This window comes from Saimiri boliviensis, chromosome 17 (assembly GCF_048565385.1).
Source record: "Saimiri boliviensis isolate mSaiBol1 chromosome 17, mSaiBol1.pri, whole genome shotgun sequence".
In the NCBI taxonomy this organism is placed as follows: domain Eukaryota; kingdom Metazoa; phylum Chordata; class Mammalia; order Primates; family Cebidae; genus Saimiri; species Saimiri boliviensis.
The window spans coordinates 27663232-27680498 of record NC_133465.1 but is presented as its reverse complement, the minus strand read 5'-3'; the positions used below and the strand labels follow the sequence as shown (position 1 = coordinate 27680498).

Below are 17267 nucleotides of genomic sequence, written 5' to 3'. Positions count from 1 at the left end.
CACCCTGTCTCTATAAGTAATACAAAAATTAGCCAGGCATGGTGGCACATACCTGTAGTCCCAGCTACTTAGGAGGCTGAGATGGGAGGATCACCTGAGCCCAGGGGGTCAAGGCTGTAGTAAGCTGTGACTGCACCACTGCACTCTAGCTTGGGTGACACAGTGAGACCCTGTCTCTAAATAAATAAAAATAAAAAGCCACACACAAAAATAATTACCTCATGGATAAAATGCCCTCATTATGCTAAAAGAAAACCAAGAATTTATTTAAAATCCAAAGAGGTTTATAGGAGGCAGAGCTGGGACAATGACTTAATCCTTTTTGAATCATAGTACACTTTGTGAATCTAAATGAGAGGTTTATAAAGCCTCTTCCTTTCAAAGTTATTGAAAGAGAAGAAAAAACAAATCGGCCGGGCGCGGTGGCTCAAGCCTGTAATCCCAGCACTTTGGGAGGCCGAGGCGGGCGGATCACGAGGTCAAGAGATCGAGACCATCCTGGTAATATGGTGAAACCCCATCTCTACTAAAAATACAAAAAATTAGCTGGGCATGGTGGCGCGTGCCTCTAATCCCAGCTACTCAGGAGGCTGAGGCAGGAGAATTGCCTGAACCCAGGAGGCGGAGGTTGCGGTGAGCCGAGATGGCACCATTGCACTCCAGCCTGGGTAACAAGAGTGAAACTCCGTCTCAAAAAGAAAAAAAAAAGAAAAAGAAAAAACAAAGCCTCTTCCCCCCAAACTGAATTATCTATATCCTAAAAAATTATTATATTTCAAAAGTTTACAAATTCCCTCAGAGCCAAACCATGGCTTGCCTGGAGCAGTAATTACAAAACTTAATTTGCAGAAGGAGCATCTAGGCTACTTGTTATAATCAGACTGCAGAGGTCCATCCCAGACCTAATGAACCGGAAACTGACAGGAGGGGCTAAAGGATTGTATGAATGGAGTTCTTATTTTTTCCAAGCACACCTGTAATTCTGCAGCCCACACTTCGAGAAACATTGCCCTAAATCTACAGATCTCAGATTAAGAACCCATATTCTAGGGGATATGACAGTGAGCCACTGCACCTGGTCCAGATTTTTATTTTAAAGATGGCAGATAACAGGCCAGGTGGCCAGGCGCGGTGGCTCAAGCCTGTAATCCCAGCACTTTGGGAGGCTGAGGTGGGTGGATCACGAGGTCAAGAGAGCGAGACCATCCTGGTCAACATGGTGAAACCCCGTCTCTACTAAAAATATAAAACATTAGCTGGGCATGGTGGCGCGTGCCTGTAATCCCAGCTACTCAGGAGGCTGAGGCAGGAGAATTGCCTGAACCCAGGAGGCGGAGGTTGCGGTGAGCCGAGATTGCGCCATTGCACTCCAGCCTGGGTAACAAGAGTGAAATTCCGTCTCAAAAAAAAAAAATCCACCAAGAAAGAACATATAAAAATATGAATAACAGATATTTCAATAGTTAACAGATAAATTTAAAAGCTTTATATTTATTCTCTAAATTCTCTCTAAATTTAAAAAGCAGAATACAATATTGTTTTCCAGCAACGTACATGACCATGTAAAAACAAAAAATGCCCATGGCCAAGGACTACAACAGAAAAAGAGCAGTCTGATTTACTGGGTGGGCAGATCATAGAAACAATTTTCTCTCCTTTTTATTTTTTTTGAGACAGAGTTTCACTCTTGTCACCCAGGCTAGAGTACAGTGGCGCAATCTCAGCTCACTGCAACCTATGCATCCTAGGTTCAAGAGATTCTCCTGCCTCAGCCTCCTGAGTAGCTGGGATTACAGGCATGTGCCACCACACCCGGCTAATTTTTGTATTTTTAGTAAAGACAGGGTTTCACCATGTTGGCCAGGCTGGTCTTGAACTCCTGATCTCCAGTGATCCGCCGTGTCAGCCTCTCAATGTGCTGGGATTACGGGCATGAGCCACCTCATCTAGCCCTTTTATCTCCATTTGACATTAATGCAGTTATAATAATATTTGTACAGTTAGTAAAATAATTCTTTAAGTCACAAAGAGAAATTCTAAATTAATTGTTAACTAACTTCGGTAGTTACCAAAGAATTTCTGTGAAATAAATCCAAGTCGTTTTAAAAAAAAGAAAGAAAGAAAGGCCATAAACCCAAATTGTACTTGATTCAGCTCACCACTCAACTATAGGATCTTTGCAAACTGGGTCCTCATCTACATAGAACCTGGCAAACAAATGCTGTTGAGTGAAAATGCAGTTAATCACGTTTGCTTCAAAGAACTTTCTGAAAGAATCAGAGAGAGAATAGCTTATGATTTTAACACATCCCTTGGGGTACTGTTAGAAATTCAGAATCTCAGGCTGGGCGCGGTGGCTCAAGCCTGTAATCCCAGCACTTTGGGAGGCTGAGGCGGGTGGATCACGAGGTCAAGAGATCGAGACCATCCTGGTCAACATGGTGAAACCCCGTCTCTACTAAAAATACAAAAAATTAGCTGGGCATGGTGGCACGTGCCTGTAATCCCAGCTACTCAGGAGGCTGAGGCAGGAGAATTGCCTGAACCCAGGAGGCGGAGGTTGCGGTGAGCCGAGATCGCGCCATTGCACTCCAGCCTGGGTAACAAGAGTGAAACTCCGTCTCAAAAAAAAAAAAAAAAAAAAAAAAAAATCAGAATCTCAGGCCCCACCCAGAACTGCTAAATCAGAATATGAATTTTCTTTTCCCTTCCTCCCCCAGAACCTATATTTTTAACAGGACCTTCAGGTGCTTTGTATACACATTACAGATACCAGAATAAATGAAGACCTTGTGTCAGAGCGTTATAATACATTTCGAACAACCAAGAGGAAATTCTGCACTTGAGCGCTATGCTCCCGAGATACTGTCTTGTTCTTTAGCGGATACAGCACACACAGGAAGTGCATTGGTTAGGTAAAGTCAATTTCCTCTTTAGAAAGAATTCAAAAGCTCCTTCAACTGTTGCAGAGCCTATGTTTTGTTTTCGTTTGAGAACCTCAGAAAAAAAGGAAGTATGTGAACACAAAACAAAGAGAGGGCTAAAAAAGTGAGAATCAATGTCCAAACTCATCTCTTGTACCCTCATTGTAAATTTTGTCCCTTTTGCTCATAGAATCCCAACCACTGCTGTTTCAAACTTGATACTACCTTGGGAACATTTTCTTCTCCTTGAAATAGTTTATGATTTAAACCTGGCCACCTTTAATCCAATCATGTAATGAATCAAGTTCATTTGCTTGGCTTTATGAAACTAATTTAAAAATGTAGCTCCAGTTGGGTGCAGTGGCTCACGCCTGTAATCCCAGTACTTTGGAAGCCTGAAGCAGATGGATCATGAGGTCAGGAGATCGAGACCATCTGGCTAACATGGTGAAACCCTGTCTCTACTAAAAATACAAAAATTAAATAGGTGTGCTGGCTCTCACCTGTAGTCCCAGCTACTCAGGAGGCTGAGGCAGGAGAATCACTTGAACCTAGCAGGCAAAAGTTGCAGTGAGCCGAGATTGCATCACTGTACTCCACCCTGGGCTACAGAGCAAGACTCTGTCTCCAAAAAAAAAAAAAGAAAGAAAAAAAAATGCAGCTCCACTGCTGAATTTCTTCATATCTGCTGTGGTACCAATGGTTCCATGTGTTGGTGTCACTGTTAACTCAATAAATCTTCATAATATAGTTCCAGAAAGTGAGGACCGAAGAAGACAACTTACCCAAGTCTTCACAGTGCCAGAAAGAGTTAATTCCAAAGACTATGCTCTTTCATTACACCAAGGTGTTTTATTTTTATTTTTTTATTTTTTGAGACGGAGTTTCGCTCTTGTTACCCAGGCTGGAGTGCAATGGCGCGATCTCGGCTCACTCCTGGGTTCAGGCAATTCTCCTGCCTCAGCCTCCTGAGTAGCTGGGATTACAGGCACGCACCACCATGCCCAGCTAATTTTTTTGTATTTTTGGTAGAGACGGGGTTTCACCATGTTGACCAGGATGGTCTCGATCTCTTGACCTCGTGATCCACCCGCCTCGGCCTCCCAAAGTGCTGGGATTACAGGCTTGAGCCACCGCGCCCGGCCAACACCAAGGTGTTTTATACTTACAGAACACTTTCTTTTTTTTCAGACAGGTTCTCACTGGGGCATCCAGGCTGGAGTACAGTAGTATGATGACAACCCACTGCAGCCTTGAACTCCTGGGCTCAGGTGATTCTCCCACCTTAGTCTCACAGGTAGCTGGGACCACAGGCATGTGTCACTACACCCAGCTATATTTTGTATCTTTTGTAGAGACAGTTTTTCATCATGTGGTGCAGGCTGGTCTCGAACTCCTGGACTCAAGCAATCCTCCTGCCTCGGTCTCTCAAAGTGCTTGGATTATAAAGTGAGCCACCACACTCAGCCACAGAACACTATTTTAAAAGAGCTCCAGGTTGAGGGCGGTGGCTCATGCCTGTAATCCCAGCACCTTGGGAGGCTAAGGTGGGGGGATCATGAGGTCAGAAGACTGAGACCATCCTGCCCAACATGGTGAAACCCCATCTCACTAAAAATATAAAAATTAGCTGGGTGTGGTGGAGCACGCCTGAAGTACCAGCTACTCAGGAGGCTGAGGCAGGAGAATCACTTGAACCCAGGAGGCAAAAGTTGCAGTGAGCGGAGATGGCACCACTGCACTCCATCCTGGCGACAGAGCAAGCCTCCAACTCAAAAATAAAAATTTAAAAAAAATAAGTAAATAAATAAAAAAGATCCCAGCTCAATCTGTAAATTATGTATTGGATAAAAACACTTCTTGGTATAACATGTAGTATTGGCCAGGTACGATGGCTCATACCTGTAATCCCAGCACTTTGGGAGACCGAAGCAGGTGGATCACAAGGTCAGGAGTCCGAGCCCAGCCTGGCCAGTATGGTGAAACCCTGTCTCTACTAATAATACAAAAATTAGCTGGGCATGGTGGCAGGTGCCTATAGTTCCAGTTACTCAGGAGGCTGAGGCAGGATAATCGCTTCAATCCGGGAGGCGGAGGTTACACTGAGCTGAGATGGCACCACTGCAGTCCAGCCTGGCAACCGAGTGAGACTCTGTCTCAAAAAAAAAAAAAAAGTAGTAGTATTTCTTGCCCCTGTGTAAAGAATTGCATAGCAGACAACCAATCAGTCTCAAAGGCTATCTAACCATTCAAGGAAAAAACAACTGTGATGATTTTTAACAAAACAGACTTAAGGATACAAATGACAGGCAAGTCAAGATTTCAAAAAGGAAACCGTAATATTCATTGTTTATGCTGATTAATATTTGAAATAATTTGCCACTAAAACCTTTAATGTAACAGACCATTAAAACTTACAAAGTTCCAGCCCAGGTGGTGGCTCATGCCTGTAATCCCAGCACTTTGGGAGGCTGAGGCAACAGGCAGATCACAAGGCCAGGGGATCGAGACCACCCTGGCTTAACATGGTGAGACCCTGTCTCTACTAAAAATACAAAAATTAGCAGGGTATGGCGGTGCATGTCTGTAATTCCAGCTACTCAGGAGGCTGAGGCAGGAGAAACACTTGAACCTGGGAGGCAGAGGTTGCGGTGAGCCAAGATTGTACCACTGCACTCTAGCCTGGCTACAGAGCAAGATTCTGTCTCAAGCCGGGCGCGGTGGCTCAAGCCTGTAATCCCAGCACTTTGGGAGGCCGAGGCGGGTGGATCATAAGGTCAAGAGATCGAGACCATCCTGGTCAACATGGTGAAACCCCGTCTCTACTAAAAATACAAAAAAGTAGCTGGGCGTGGTGGCGCGTGCCTGTAATCCCAGCTACTCAGGAGGCTGAGGCAAGAGAATTGCCTGAGCCCAGGAGGCGGAGGTTGCGGTGAGCCGAGATCGCGCCATTGCACTCCAGCCTGGGTAACAAGAGCGAAACTCCGTCTCAAAAACAAAAAAAAAAGATTCTGTCTCAAAAATAAATAAATAAATAAATAAATAAATAATTTAAAATAAAATTGAAGTAAATTGTAAAAACTGAACTAAAATTGAAGTTAATCAACATATTTTTTCTCAGTTCATGTGAAATGTATATTACATTAGCTATCTGTCTTTGTACTGACACCAAGACATTAGTTATTAGTAATAATGAAAACAGTAACCATAAGCAGCAGCTATCATCTACTGAGTACCTGTATGCCAGGTAAAATTATACCCATGATCTCATTTAACTCTACCATAACCCTGTGAAGAAAACATCTGTAGATGAGCAACATGGGAGTCAGAAAAATAAAACTGGCCACATCACAGTTAGTGAAGTGGCAGAGATTTTGAATTGAGTCTGACTCAAGAATAGACTTGTAAGCACTGCTATGTTTCCCCGCACTTCTCTTACCCTCCGGCTTTTTTTTTTTTTTAAATGCTTCTTTGAGAACTTTCAAAAAGAAAACGTATATTAAATGATTTGGTAATCTGTTACATTAGTGGCCCCCAATGAACCAGGAATTCACACTTGTAAGTACTAGTGGCCTTGTGTGGTCCTCTCCCCTAGAATCTGGGCTGGGCCTGTGACTAGCAATGCAGTCACATGTGCATAGCAATAGTGAAACTGATCCTGTGTCAGTTCCAGGCCTCATCCTTCAGAAGACCTGTCAACATCTGCATTTTGGAGGCTACCGTGAAAGAAATATGCCTATCTTGCTGGAGAGGACAAGGGGAAAGGGAGAGGAAGGGGAAAGATGGGAGGGGAGGAAGACAGGGAGAGAGACTGGCAGCAAGGCCCAAGTATGCCAGTGTTCCAACTGAGACTAGTTAATACTAAGTCTCCAAATACAAGTGAATGTTCTGTGTCAGACATTCCAGCCTCAACTGCAACCACAAGAGTGCTGCCAAGCAAAACCAGAACTACCTATCTGAGCCCCAATCAACTTCCAGAGTTGTAAGCAAATAAAATGGTTGTTTTTTAAGTCATTAAGTTTTAGCACAGTTTTATTATACAGCAGTAAACAAACCATATGAAAAAATACATGTTTAATTCTCTATTATCTGTACTAATAGAGTGCACATACTCAAGACCACAGACAATCTAAAAAAGAATGTCTGCAAAATTACACCCACAATATTCATAAAGGCATTCTTTCAACATTTATTGAGGCCTAGTATGTGCCAGAAATTAGGGTTATAAAGATGAATAAGGCACGGTCTTCACCTCAAAAACTCTGATTCTGGTAATGGAGATGGCATGCAAAAGTAACTATCATGAAATGAATTATGTTCTTACGTAACTGGGGTAGCCACAAACTGCCATCAGAGCATAAAGAGCATTGTAATGGAAATGAGAGGAGACATTTTAAAAAAAATTGTCAGTTGGAGGAACAGGGGATGTCACCTTAAATAACAATAACATTTAGTATTATTATGGCTAATACTAATTAAGAATCTCTTATCTGCTAGGCACTGTACTAAGCATTTTTTGAGATGGAGTCTTGCTCTTCACCAGGCTGGAGTGTAGTGGTGCGATCTTGGCTCACTGCAACCTCTGTCTCCTGAGTTCAAGCGATTCCATTCCTCAGGCGGCCGAGTAGCTAGGACTACAGGCGTGTGCCACCATGCCCAGCTAATTTTTTGTATTTTAGTAGAGTTAGTAGAGACAGGGTTTCACCATGGCCAGGATGGTCTCGATCTCATGACCTCGTGATCCACCCACCATGGCCTCCCAAAGTGCTGGGATTATAGGCGTGAGCCACCACACCCAGCCCTGCGCTAAGCATTTTAATTAAGTTTCTCATTTTAATTTCCACAATGGCCAGGTAAAGTAGATTCTATCCTTATCCTTATTTTACAGAAAAGGAAACTGAAGATTAGGAAAGTTTAGTTTCTCAAGCTCTCATGGCTAATAGGAGCAACTACAATAACTGCAAATATCAGTGACTGACTAATAGCCCTCAATTAAAAAAAAAAAAAGGCTGGGCCAGGCATGGTGGCTCACGCCTGTAATCCCAGCACGTTGGGAGGCTAAGGCGGGCAGATCATTTGAGGCCACAACAAAAGCTATGCATGGGAAAATATTATTGGTAAATGCTTATATGCTTATAATGTTAACAAAAATTAAAACTCATACAAAGTTGCATATCCAGTAGTCTCTCAACTTTGCAGGATATGTATAGAATACATCAAAATGTTAACTGCAGTTGTAAGTAGTAGAATTAAAGGTTATTTTAAAATTATTTCATCTGTTCTTGGTTTTCCCTATTATCTGGATTTAACCTTTTCTTTGAATACTATGTTAGGAACATTTTAAGTACTACTACTGTAACAAATTATACTTAGATTTTTGTAGTGTTTTAAAAATGGGTAACAGAAGGGGAAGTGGGAGATAAAAGGAGCAATAACAGCTTTCTTTTCTTTGCTAAGCTACTAAGACTTCCTGTCTTGGCTTTCTGAAATAACTTTTTTTTTTTTTTTTTGAAACAAGAGTCTCACTCTGTCGCCCAGGTTGGAGTGCAGTGGTGCCATCTCGGGTCACTGTAACCTCTACCTCTCAGGTTTAAGCGATTCTTCTGCCTCATCCTCCCAAGTAAATGGGATTACAGGCAAGTGCCACCATACCCTGCAAATTTTTTTATATGGTTAGTAGAGACAGGGTTTCACCATGTTGGCCAGGCTGGTCTTGAACTTCTGACCTTAGGTGATCTGCCTGCCTTGGCCTCCCAAAGTGCTAGGATTACAGGCCTGGGCCACTGGGCCCACCTGTTTTGAGTAAATGCTACATTCATCTCCGTCTTTAACTAGTATGCTATGTGTTTTCAAATTGTGTAGGAATATGATCTCTAGAGAATCTGGTGTTACACAGTAGGAATATCAAGAATAATATTATACATTAGGACTATCAAGAATAATAACCTTCAAAAAGTTATCTGAGGCTGGGCACGGTGGCTCACACCTGTAATCCCAGCACTTTGGGAGGCCGAGGCAGGTGCATCACGAGGTCAAGAGATCGAGATCATCCTGGTCAACGTGGTGAAACGCCGTCTCTACTAAAAATACAAAAAATTAGCTGGGCATGGTGGCACGTGCCTGTAATCTCAGCTACTCAGGAGGCTGAGGCAGGAGAATTTCCTGAACCCGGGAGACAGAGGTTGCGGTGAGCCGAGATCGCGCCATTGCACTCCAGCCTGGGTAACAAGAGCGAAACTCCGTCTCAAAAAAAAAAAAAAAAGTTATCTGAAATCAATAATTTTAAAAATGAAAACATCTGGGCCAGGCACAGTGGCTCATGCCTGTAATCCCAGCACTTTGGGAGACCGAGGCGGGCGGATTCCGAGGTCAAGAGATTGAGACCATCCTGGCCAACATGGTGAAACCCCGTCTCTACTAAAAAATACAAAAATTAACTGGGTGTGGTGGCACGCGCCTGTGGTACCAGCTTCTTGGGACCCTGAGGCAGGAGAACTGCTTGAACCCAGGAGGCAGAGGTTGCAGTGAGCCAAGATCACGCCAATGCACTCCAGCCTGGTGTCAGGTGACAAAGTAAGACTCTGTCTCAAAAAAAAAAAAAAAAGAAAAGAAAACATCTAGTCTGAAGAAAAAAAATCACAACAAACCAACCAAAAAAAAAATTTTTTTTTAATGAAAAGAAAATACTATCGAAGACTTAATCACCAAATGGCCACATTACAGATATTAAGAAATGCTAGGACAAGCACTGGCTTGAGATTGTCAATTACTCACTTCTTTACCTTTGTATAATTATCTAACAAACATCTACTATTTCAAACAATGTTTTAATCTTGAGAATAAACCATAGCAGTTTATGAGGCTACACCTTTAGACTACAGAAATTAGTAAAGGGCTGATGTAGTAGTAATGATGTACTCTAAGGCAAAGTGCCTCAATCTTTATTTTATTTTTATTTTTATTTTTTTCCCCTCTCTTAGTGACTTTCATTTAACAGCAACCTCAATCTTTAATGTGCATACATCTCACACCTGGGGATCTTGCTAAAGCACAGATTCTGGGTCAGTAGGTCTGGGGTGGGGTCTGAGATTGTGCATGCTTCACAAACTCCCCAGTGATGCCACTGCAGCAGGTCATGGACCACATTCATAGTAGCAAGCATCTAAGGGACACCACTGGGCAGAACCTGACAGGGCCCTCACCAACTAGTATCTTTTTTCTTTTTTTTTTTTTTTGAGACGGAGTTTCGCTCTTGTTACCCAGGCTGGAGTGCAATGGCACGATTTCGGCTCACCGCAACCTCCACCTCCTGGGTTCAGGCAATTCTCCTGCCTCAGCCTCCTGAGTAGCTGGGATTACAGGCACGCGCCACCATGCCCAGCTAATTTTTTGGATTTTTAGTAGAGATGGGGTTTCACCATGTTGACCAGGATGGTCTCGATCTCTTGACCTTGTGATCCACGCACCTTGGCCTCCCAAAGTGCTGGGATTACAGGCTTGAGCCACCGCGCCGGCCTTTTTTCTTTTTCTTTTCTTTTCTTTTTTTTTTTTTTGAGACAGAGTTTCACGCTTGTTGCCCAGGCTAGAGTGCAGTGGCACAATCTTGGCTCACTGCAACCTCTGCCTCCTGGGTTCAAGTGATTCTCTTGCCTTAGCCTCACAAGTAGCTGGGATTACAGATGCCCACCACCACACCAGCTAATTTTTGTATTTTTAGTAGAGACAGGGTTTCACCATGTTGGTCAGGCTGGTGTTGAACTCTTTTTCTTTTTTTTTTTTTTTGAGACGGAGTTTCGCTCTTGTTAGCCAGGCTGGAGTGCAATGGCGCGATCTCGGCTCACCGCAACCTCCGCCTCCTGGGTTCAGGCAATTCTCCTGCCTCAGCCTCCTGAGTAGCTGGGATTACAGGCACACGCCACCATGCCCAGCTGATTTTTTGTATTTTTAGTAGAGACGGGGTTTCACCATGTCGACCAGGATGGTCTCGAACTCTCGACCTCGTGATCCACCCTCCTCGGCCTCCCAAAGTGCTGGGATTACAGGCTTGAGCCACCGTGCCCGGCGCTGAACTCTTGATGTCATGTGATTCACCCCACCTTGGCCTCCCAAAGGGCTGGGATTACTGGCGTGAGCCACCACACCCAGCCACCAACTAGTATCTTAAATTAGGTACCAGGAGCTTACCATTTGCTCTTGAAGGAGCAGAGACTTGCTTTTGTCAGTGTCCTGAGAAACACTGAATCAGAATACCAAAAGGTACCTGAAAGCTAAGTCATTTTATAGAGTGAACTAGAACACACAGACTAAAATATTGGCATTTCTCACTGTAGGTACCTCCAGTACCTCAACTAATTCCCCTTTGATAATGTACAAAGATGAAGTTTTTAAACTTACAAAGCTTGAAAACCAGGCCCTGACTTTGGCAATGTCATCAAGGTGGTGCTGCTCTGTGAGGCCTGAGTGGCCAGCTGACAGCACTACGTGACATCTTGATCAGTTATCTCTACTTATAAGAAGCAGAAAAGCCAATGCTATAGAAATAGAACAAGTGATGAAAGATATAACAGAAGTGAAATCTAAAAATGAATACATAAAAAGTACTTAGGTTTTTCTTACTTGTTTTTGTTTTTAGGGGTAGTAACCTAACGATCAGCCACCAAAGGAAAGAGGAAAGCATAAATCCATGAGGGCAGTATTCTGTTTCCTTGAGCACAGAATCTAGGATCTAGAAGTTTCTTGGTCCTACAGTAGGCACCCAATAAATATTTATTGAGTAAATGAACAAATGAATATTTAAGTAGAGTGGGAGTTAATTTCTTTGGTATTTACATCTAAGCACCAAGGATTGGAGTGAGCTATGGAGAACTATTCTTAATGATTTCAACATCAGCTAGGCCAAATTGGCTGTAAACATTATCTGATTTCCTGAAGACAATGAACAGCTTTCTAGCCTTTAACTTACTCAATCATTAAGAGTTACAGGCAATCCTTGCATTCCTACACAGAACTTCCTTTTCTCTGAAAACAGAGGGTAGGACCCAAACTCAACCACAAGGAGAAACCGCTACATGTTGGCAGTTTTGACAGAATAACTTAAAAGACATTTTTATTCTTCTTCCTTCTAAATGTTCATACAACATGATTTCTTAACACAAGACATATTTCATGTGTGATTTTGAAAGATAAGAAACTAAAGCAAAGATAAAAGGTAGGCCAGGTACAGTGGCTCACACCTCTTATACCAGTACTTTGGGATGCCAAGGCAAAAGGAATGCTTGAGCTCAGGTGTTAGAAATCGGCTTGGCAGCTGGGTGTGGTGGTTCACCCAGGTGTGGTGGTAATCCCAGCATTTTGGGAGGCCAAGGTGGACAGGATCACTGAGGTCGGGAGTTCGAGATCAGCCTGGCCAACATGGTGAAAGTCTGTCTCTAGTAAAAATACAAAAATTAGATGGGCATGGTGGCAGGCGCCTGTAATCCTGGCTATTCAGGAGGCTGAGGCAGGAGAATCTCTTGAACCCAGGAGGGGGAGGCTGCAGTGAGCCAAGATTGTGCCATATCACTCCAGCCTGGGCAGAAGAGTGAGACTCTGTCTCAAAAAAAAAAAAAAAAGAAAAAAAGAAATAAAAAAAAAAAGAAACAAAAGAAAAGAAAAAGAAAAAGAAAATAAACCGGCCTAACAAACACAGGAAGACATCATCTCAAAAAAAAAAAAATTAAACAAAATTAGGTGGGCATGGTGGGGTGTACCTATAGTCCCGGCTACTTGGGGATCTGGGGATGTAAGACAGGAGGATGGCTTGAGCCCAGGAAGACGAGGCTGCAGTCAGCTCTGATCATGCCACTGCATTCCAGCTTGGCAGTTTAGGTGACAGGGAAAGACTTTGGCAAAAAAAAAAAAGAGGCTGGGTGCAATGGCTCAAGCCTGTAATCCCAATACTTTGATTCATCTGAGCTCAGGAGTTGGAGACCAGCCTGGGCTACATGGCAAAAGCCCATCTCTACCAAAAATACAAAAATTTAGTTAAGTGTGATAGCACACGCCTGTAGTCCCAGCTACTCAGGATGCTGAGGCAGAAGAATCACTTGAACCTAGGAGGCAAAGGTTGCAGTGAGCCAAGATCACACCATTGCACTCCAGCCTGGGCAACAAGAGTGAAACTGTCTCAAAAAAAAAAAAAAAAAAAAAAAAAAAAGCCAGCCATGGTGGCTCACACCTGTAATCCTAACACTTTGGGAGGCCTAGGCAGGTGGATCATGAGGTCAAGAGATCAAGACCATCCTGGCCAACATAGTGAAATTCCATCTCTATTAAAAATAAAAAAAATTAGCTGGGCGTGGTGGTGCATGCCTGTAGTCTCAGCAACTCAGAAGGCTGAGGCTGGAGAATCACTTGAACCTGGGAGGCAGAGGTTGCAATGAGCTGAGATCACAACATTGTACTCCTGCCTGGCGACAGAGCAAGACTCCATCTCAAAAAAAAAAAGATAAAAGGTATGCCAAGAGTTTCTGCAAAGGTTAAATAAAAAGTTACCATGTGATCCAGCAATTCCTAGCTATATTCTATAAGAACTGAAAACATGTCCACAACAAAAAGTCATATACAAATTCTTCATAGCAGCATTATTCATAATAGTCAAAAGTGGAAATAATCCAAATGTTGAGTAATTGATGAATGGGTAAATAAAATATGGTATATCCACATAATCATTATTCAGCCATAAAAAGGTTTGAAGTACTGTTGCATGCTACCACATCAATGAACCTTGAAACATTATTCTGAGTCAAAGAAGTCAGTCACAAGGGGCTACACATGGTATGAGTTCACTTATATAAAATGTCCAGAATAGGCAAATCCATAGAGACAGAAAGTAGTTTTGTAGTTGCCAGGAGGTATGGGAGTGACAGCTAAGTAGTTCTTTTTGGGGTGATGAAAAATCAGTGGTCATGGTTGGACAACTCTGTGAATATACTAAAAAGCATTGAATTGTAAACTTTAAGGCATGACTTTCATGGTATGTAAATTGTATCTCAACAAAAAAATCACAGGCCGGGCATGGTGGCTCACACCTATAATCCCAGCACTTTGGGAGGCCTAGGCGGGAGGATCACCTGAGGTCAGGAGTTCGAGACCAGCCTGGCCAAAATGGAGAAACCCCATCTCTACTAAAAATACAAAATTAGGGGGCCGGGCGCGGTGGCTCAAGCCTGTAATCCCAGTACTTTGGGAGGCCGAGGTGGGTGGATCATGAGGTCAAGAGATCGAGACCATCCTGGTCAACATGGTGAAACCCTGTCTCTACTAAAAATACAAAATTTAGCTGGGCATGGTGGCGCGTGCCTGTAATCCCAGCTACTCGGGAGGCTGAGATGGGAGAATCCCTTGAACTTGGGAGGCGGAGGTTGCGGTGAGCCAAGATCACGCCATTGCACTCAGCTTGGACAAAAAGAGCAAAACTGTCTCAAAAAAAAAAAAAAAAAAAGCCAAAAAGATATAAAATCAGCAAGTAAAAAATATAGATAATAGGTAGCATCCCTTCCTCTCTGTTCTTCTCATGTTTCTCCCATGCAAAATCCTTGACTAAAGTACCATATATTTTACATAGTTATTCTGAAAATGACTGGAAACCTAAAAATATCCTAACCACCAAACAAAAGCAGCTGCTTATTTTGATAATATTTTTGTACCATAGACCTTCCTTAAAATGCAAGTTGACAGAGGACTTATGCCACAAACCCAAACATGCACAGTCCACTAGAGTTCGAGAGATGCTGTTTTAACGGCCATCGGCACAAAACACATTCCCAAAAGAGACTCACACTCACAAAAGAGAACTACGTTATTACTCAGTCTAGTCAGAAGGCAATGTCACCAGGAACCTAATTGTGATAGACATCCACTTAGTGTTTTCTGTCTGAAGCCCAAGACAATGGGCCTCAAAAACAAAACAAATCTCATACTAAACTGAATTACAGAAAAGTATGTCCTGTGTTTAAATTTTTGGATATAGCCGGACGCGGTGGCTCAAGCCTGTAATCCCAGCACTTTGGGAGGCTGAGGCGGGTGGATCACGAGGTCAAGAGATCGAGACCATCCCGGTCAACATAGTGAAACCCCGTCTCTACTAAAAATACAAAAAATTAGCTGGGCATGGTGGCGCGTGCCTGTAATCCCAGCTACTCAGGAGGCTGAGGCAGGAGAATTGCCTGAATCCAGAAGGCGGAGGTTGCGGTGAGCCGAGATCGTGCCATTGCACTCCAGCCTGGGTAACAAGAGCGAAACTCTGTCTCAAAAAAAAAAAAAAAAAAAAAAAAAAAAAAAAAAATTTGTATATAAAATGAAAAAAATATATAGGTTTGGCGTGGTGGCTCACGCCTGTAATCCAAGCACTTTGGAAGCTAAGGCAGGCGGATCACCTGAGGTCGGGAGTTCAAGACCTGCCTGACCAACATGGTGAAACCCAGTCTTTTAAAATAAATAAATAAATAAAAAGTAAGGCCGGGCATGGTGGCTCACTCCTGTAATCTCAGCACTTTGGGAGGTCGATGTGGGCGGATCGCCTGAGGTCAGGAGTTCGAGACCAGCCTGCCCAACACGGAGAAACCCCATCTCTAATAAAAATACAAAAAATTAGCTGAGAGTGGTGGTGCGCTCCCAGCCACTCCGGAGGCTGAGGCAGGAGAATCACTTGAACCTGGGAGGTGGAGGTTGCAGTGAGCCAAGATCGCGCCACTGCACTCCAGCCTGGGTGACAGAGCAAGACTCTGTCCAAAAAAAAAAAAAAAGCACTTATTAAGCAGTTGTGTTAATAGTAGCCTGAAGATTATCTCCCAATGGCAGCAGGTTGTATCTTTTTCTGTATATGTTCGAGACTGTAGAGAAACCACAGGGCTTTCCTGTATCTTTGATAACTCAATGCCCGTGAAACAGTAACTGCACCACTTGAAAGTATATTTAGCTTTTCCTTTCAGCACTCCTCTCTTAAAATCTGTTTTTTCATTTCCCTATACCTTTGTATTCTCTCTCTCAAGGACAACGAAATCATTTTCCTTCTTCTACTTTTCCAACATAGCTCCACTTTCACCTTAAATTGTAAACCTTCTAGAACGGGATTACTCTAAATGACTTTTTAAATGCATTCAAGAGCGTATATTCAGGCATTAACCGAATCCATTTATTGTCAACGCTACTGCTTCTCAATCCTACCTCTCCCTCGCTCTCGCCCCTGAGTCCTCCCCTCCCAATATCCATTTTGTCTCCACTTTCAGCTTTCCCAGGTCACTGTCTCAACCTTTCCTCAGGGTCTCCAAAATCCATGTCTACCCGCCGCAGGTTTTCCCAAATAGTCTCCTCCCCGGACTCATTACTACCCGCGTGACCCCCTCGGATTCCGCTCTGGTCCCTCACTCTCCCCCACTTCGGAAGCCACCGCTACTCCCACCGCCGTCCCACAGTTCAGGGAACGCTCCTCACACACCCTCCCCTCCACCTCCAAAACTTCCCCTTACAACCTCCTCAACTTCTACCTTTCCAGTTCCCAGACCCCACTAGGTCTCCCTTCACCTTCAGTGAATGCCTCTTTCCTACTCTAGAGTTTTCGGACACTCGCGCCCCTCAAAGCCCTCCCTGCCCTCGCCCTGCACCCGCGCCGCCCCCGGGCCCACAGCGCCCCTTTGGGCGCGGCCCTCCGACCTGCCTCCGCGCCTCCCGCAGCCCCTCAAGCCGGTGACCCAGCTCCCGCCGGTAGCTCTGCGCCGCCTCCACGCTCTCGCGGGCCTCCTGCAGCAGCAGCTCAGGCTCCAGCTCCATCGCCCCCCTCATCTGGCCGCGCGGGCGTCCGCCGCAGCTAGCACAAACTCCCGACTGTGCCCGGCGCCTCAGAGCGGCCCGGCAATACTCCGCGCAGGCGGAAGCCCCGCCCCGCCCCGCCGCGCCACGCCCCACGACGACCTTGATTGACGGGCGCGCGGCGGCGCCTAGCGCAAGTGGCGTCCGGGTCCCAGCGCCGCCCGCCCAGTGGCTCACCCGGCCTCTGCCGTGCTGCGGCACAGCGCCTCCGGCTGGGCCTCCTTGGAAAACGTGCTGAGGCCTGACAAGACTGATAACCAGCACCTCGCCAAGTGCATCTCACAACTCATCGCTTTCTTGCCTAACCTTCAGCGATACCTGTATCTCCACTGCTCAGACGAGGAAACTGAGGGATAAAGTGGGGAATTGGCCCGGCGCGGTGGCTCAAAGCCCCAGCACTTTGGGAGGCCGAGGCAGGCGGATCGCTTGAGCCCTGGAGCCCCAGAGTTAAGAGACTAGCCTAGACAACACGGCGAAACCCTGCCTCACCAAAGA

General features: G+C 44.4%; 1 protein-coding gene across 2 annotated transcripts in view; it reads right to left on the bottom strand.

Moving 5' to 3' along the window:
* Positions 1-16830, bottom strand: part of CRLF3 (cytokine receptor like factor 3) — a 49660-nt gene extending 32830 nt beyond the window's left edge. For both annotated transcript variants that reach the window (XM_074388403.1, XM_003931473.4), the window contains exon 1: positions 16617-16830. In XM_074388403.1, coding sequence (XP_074244504.1) covers positions 16617-16745 — 129 coding nt within the window. In that variant the 5' untranslated portion in view covers positions 16746-16830. The remainder of the gene's footprint in view (positions 1-16616) is intronic.
* Between the last annotated feature and the right edge of the window lie 437 nt (positions 16831-17267).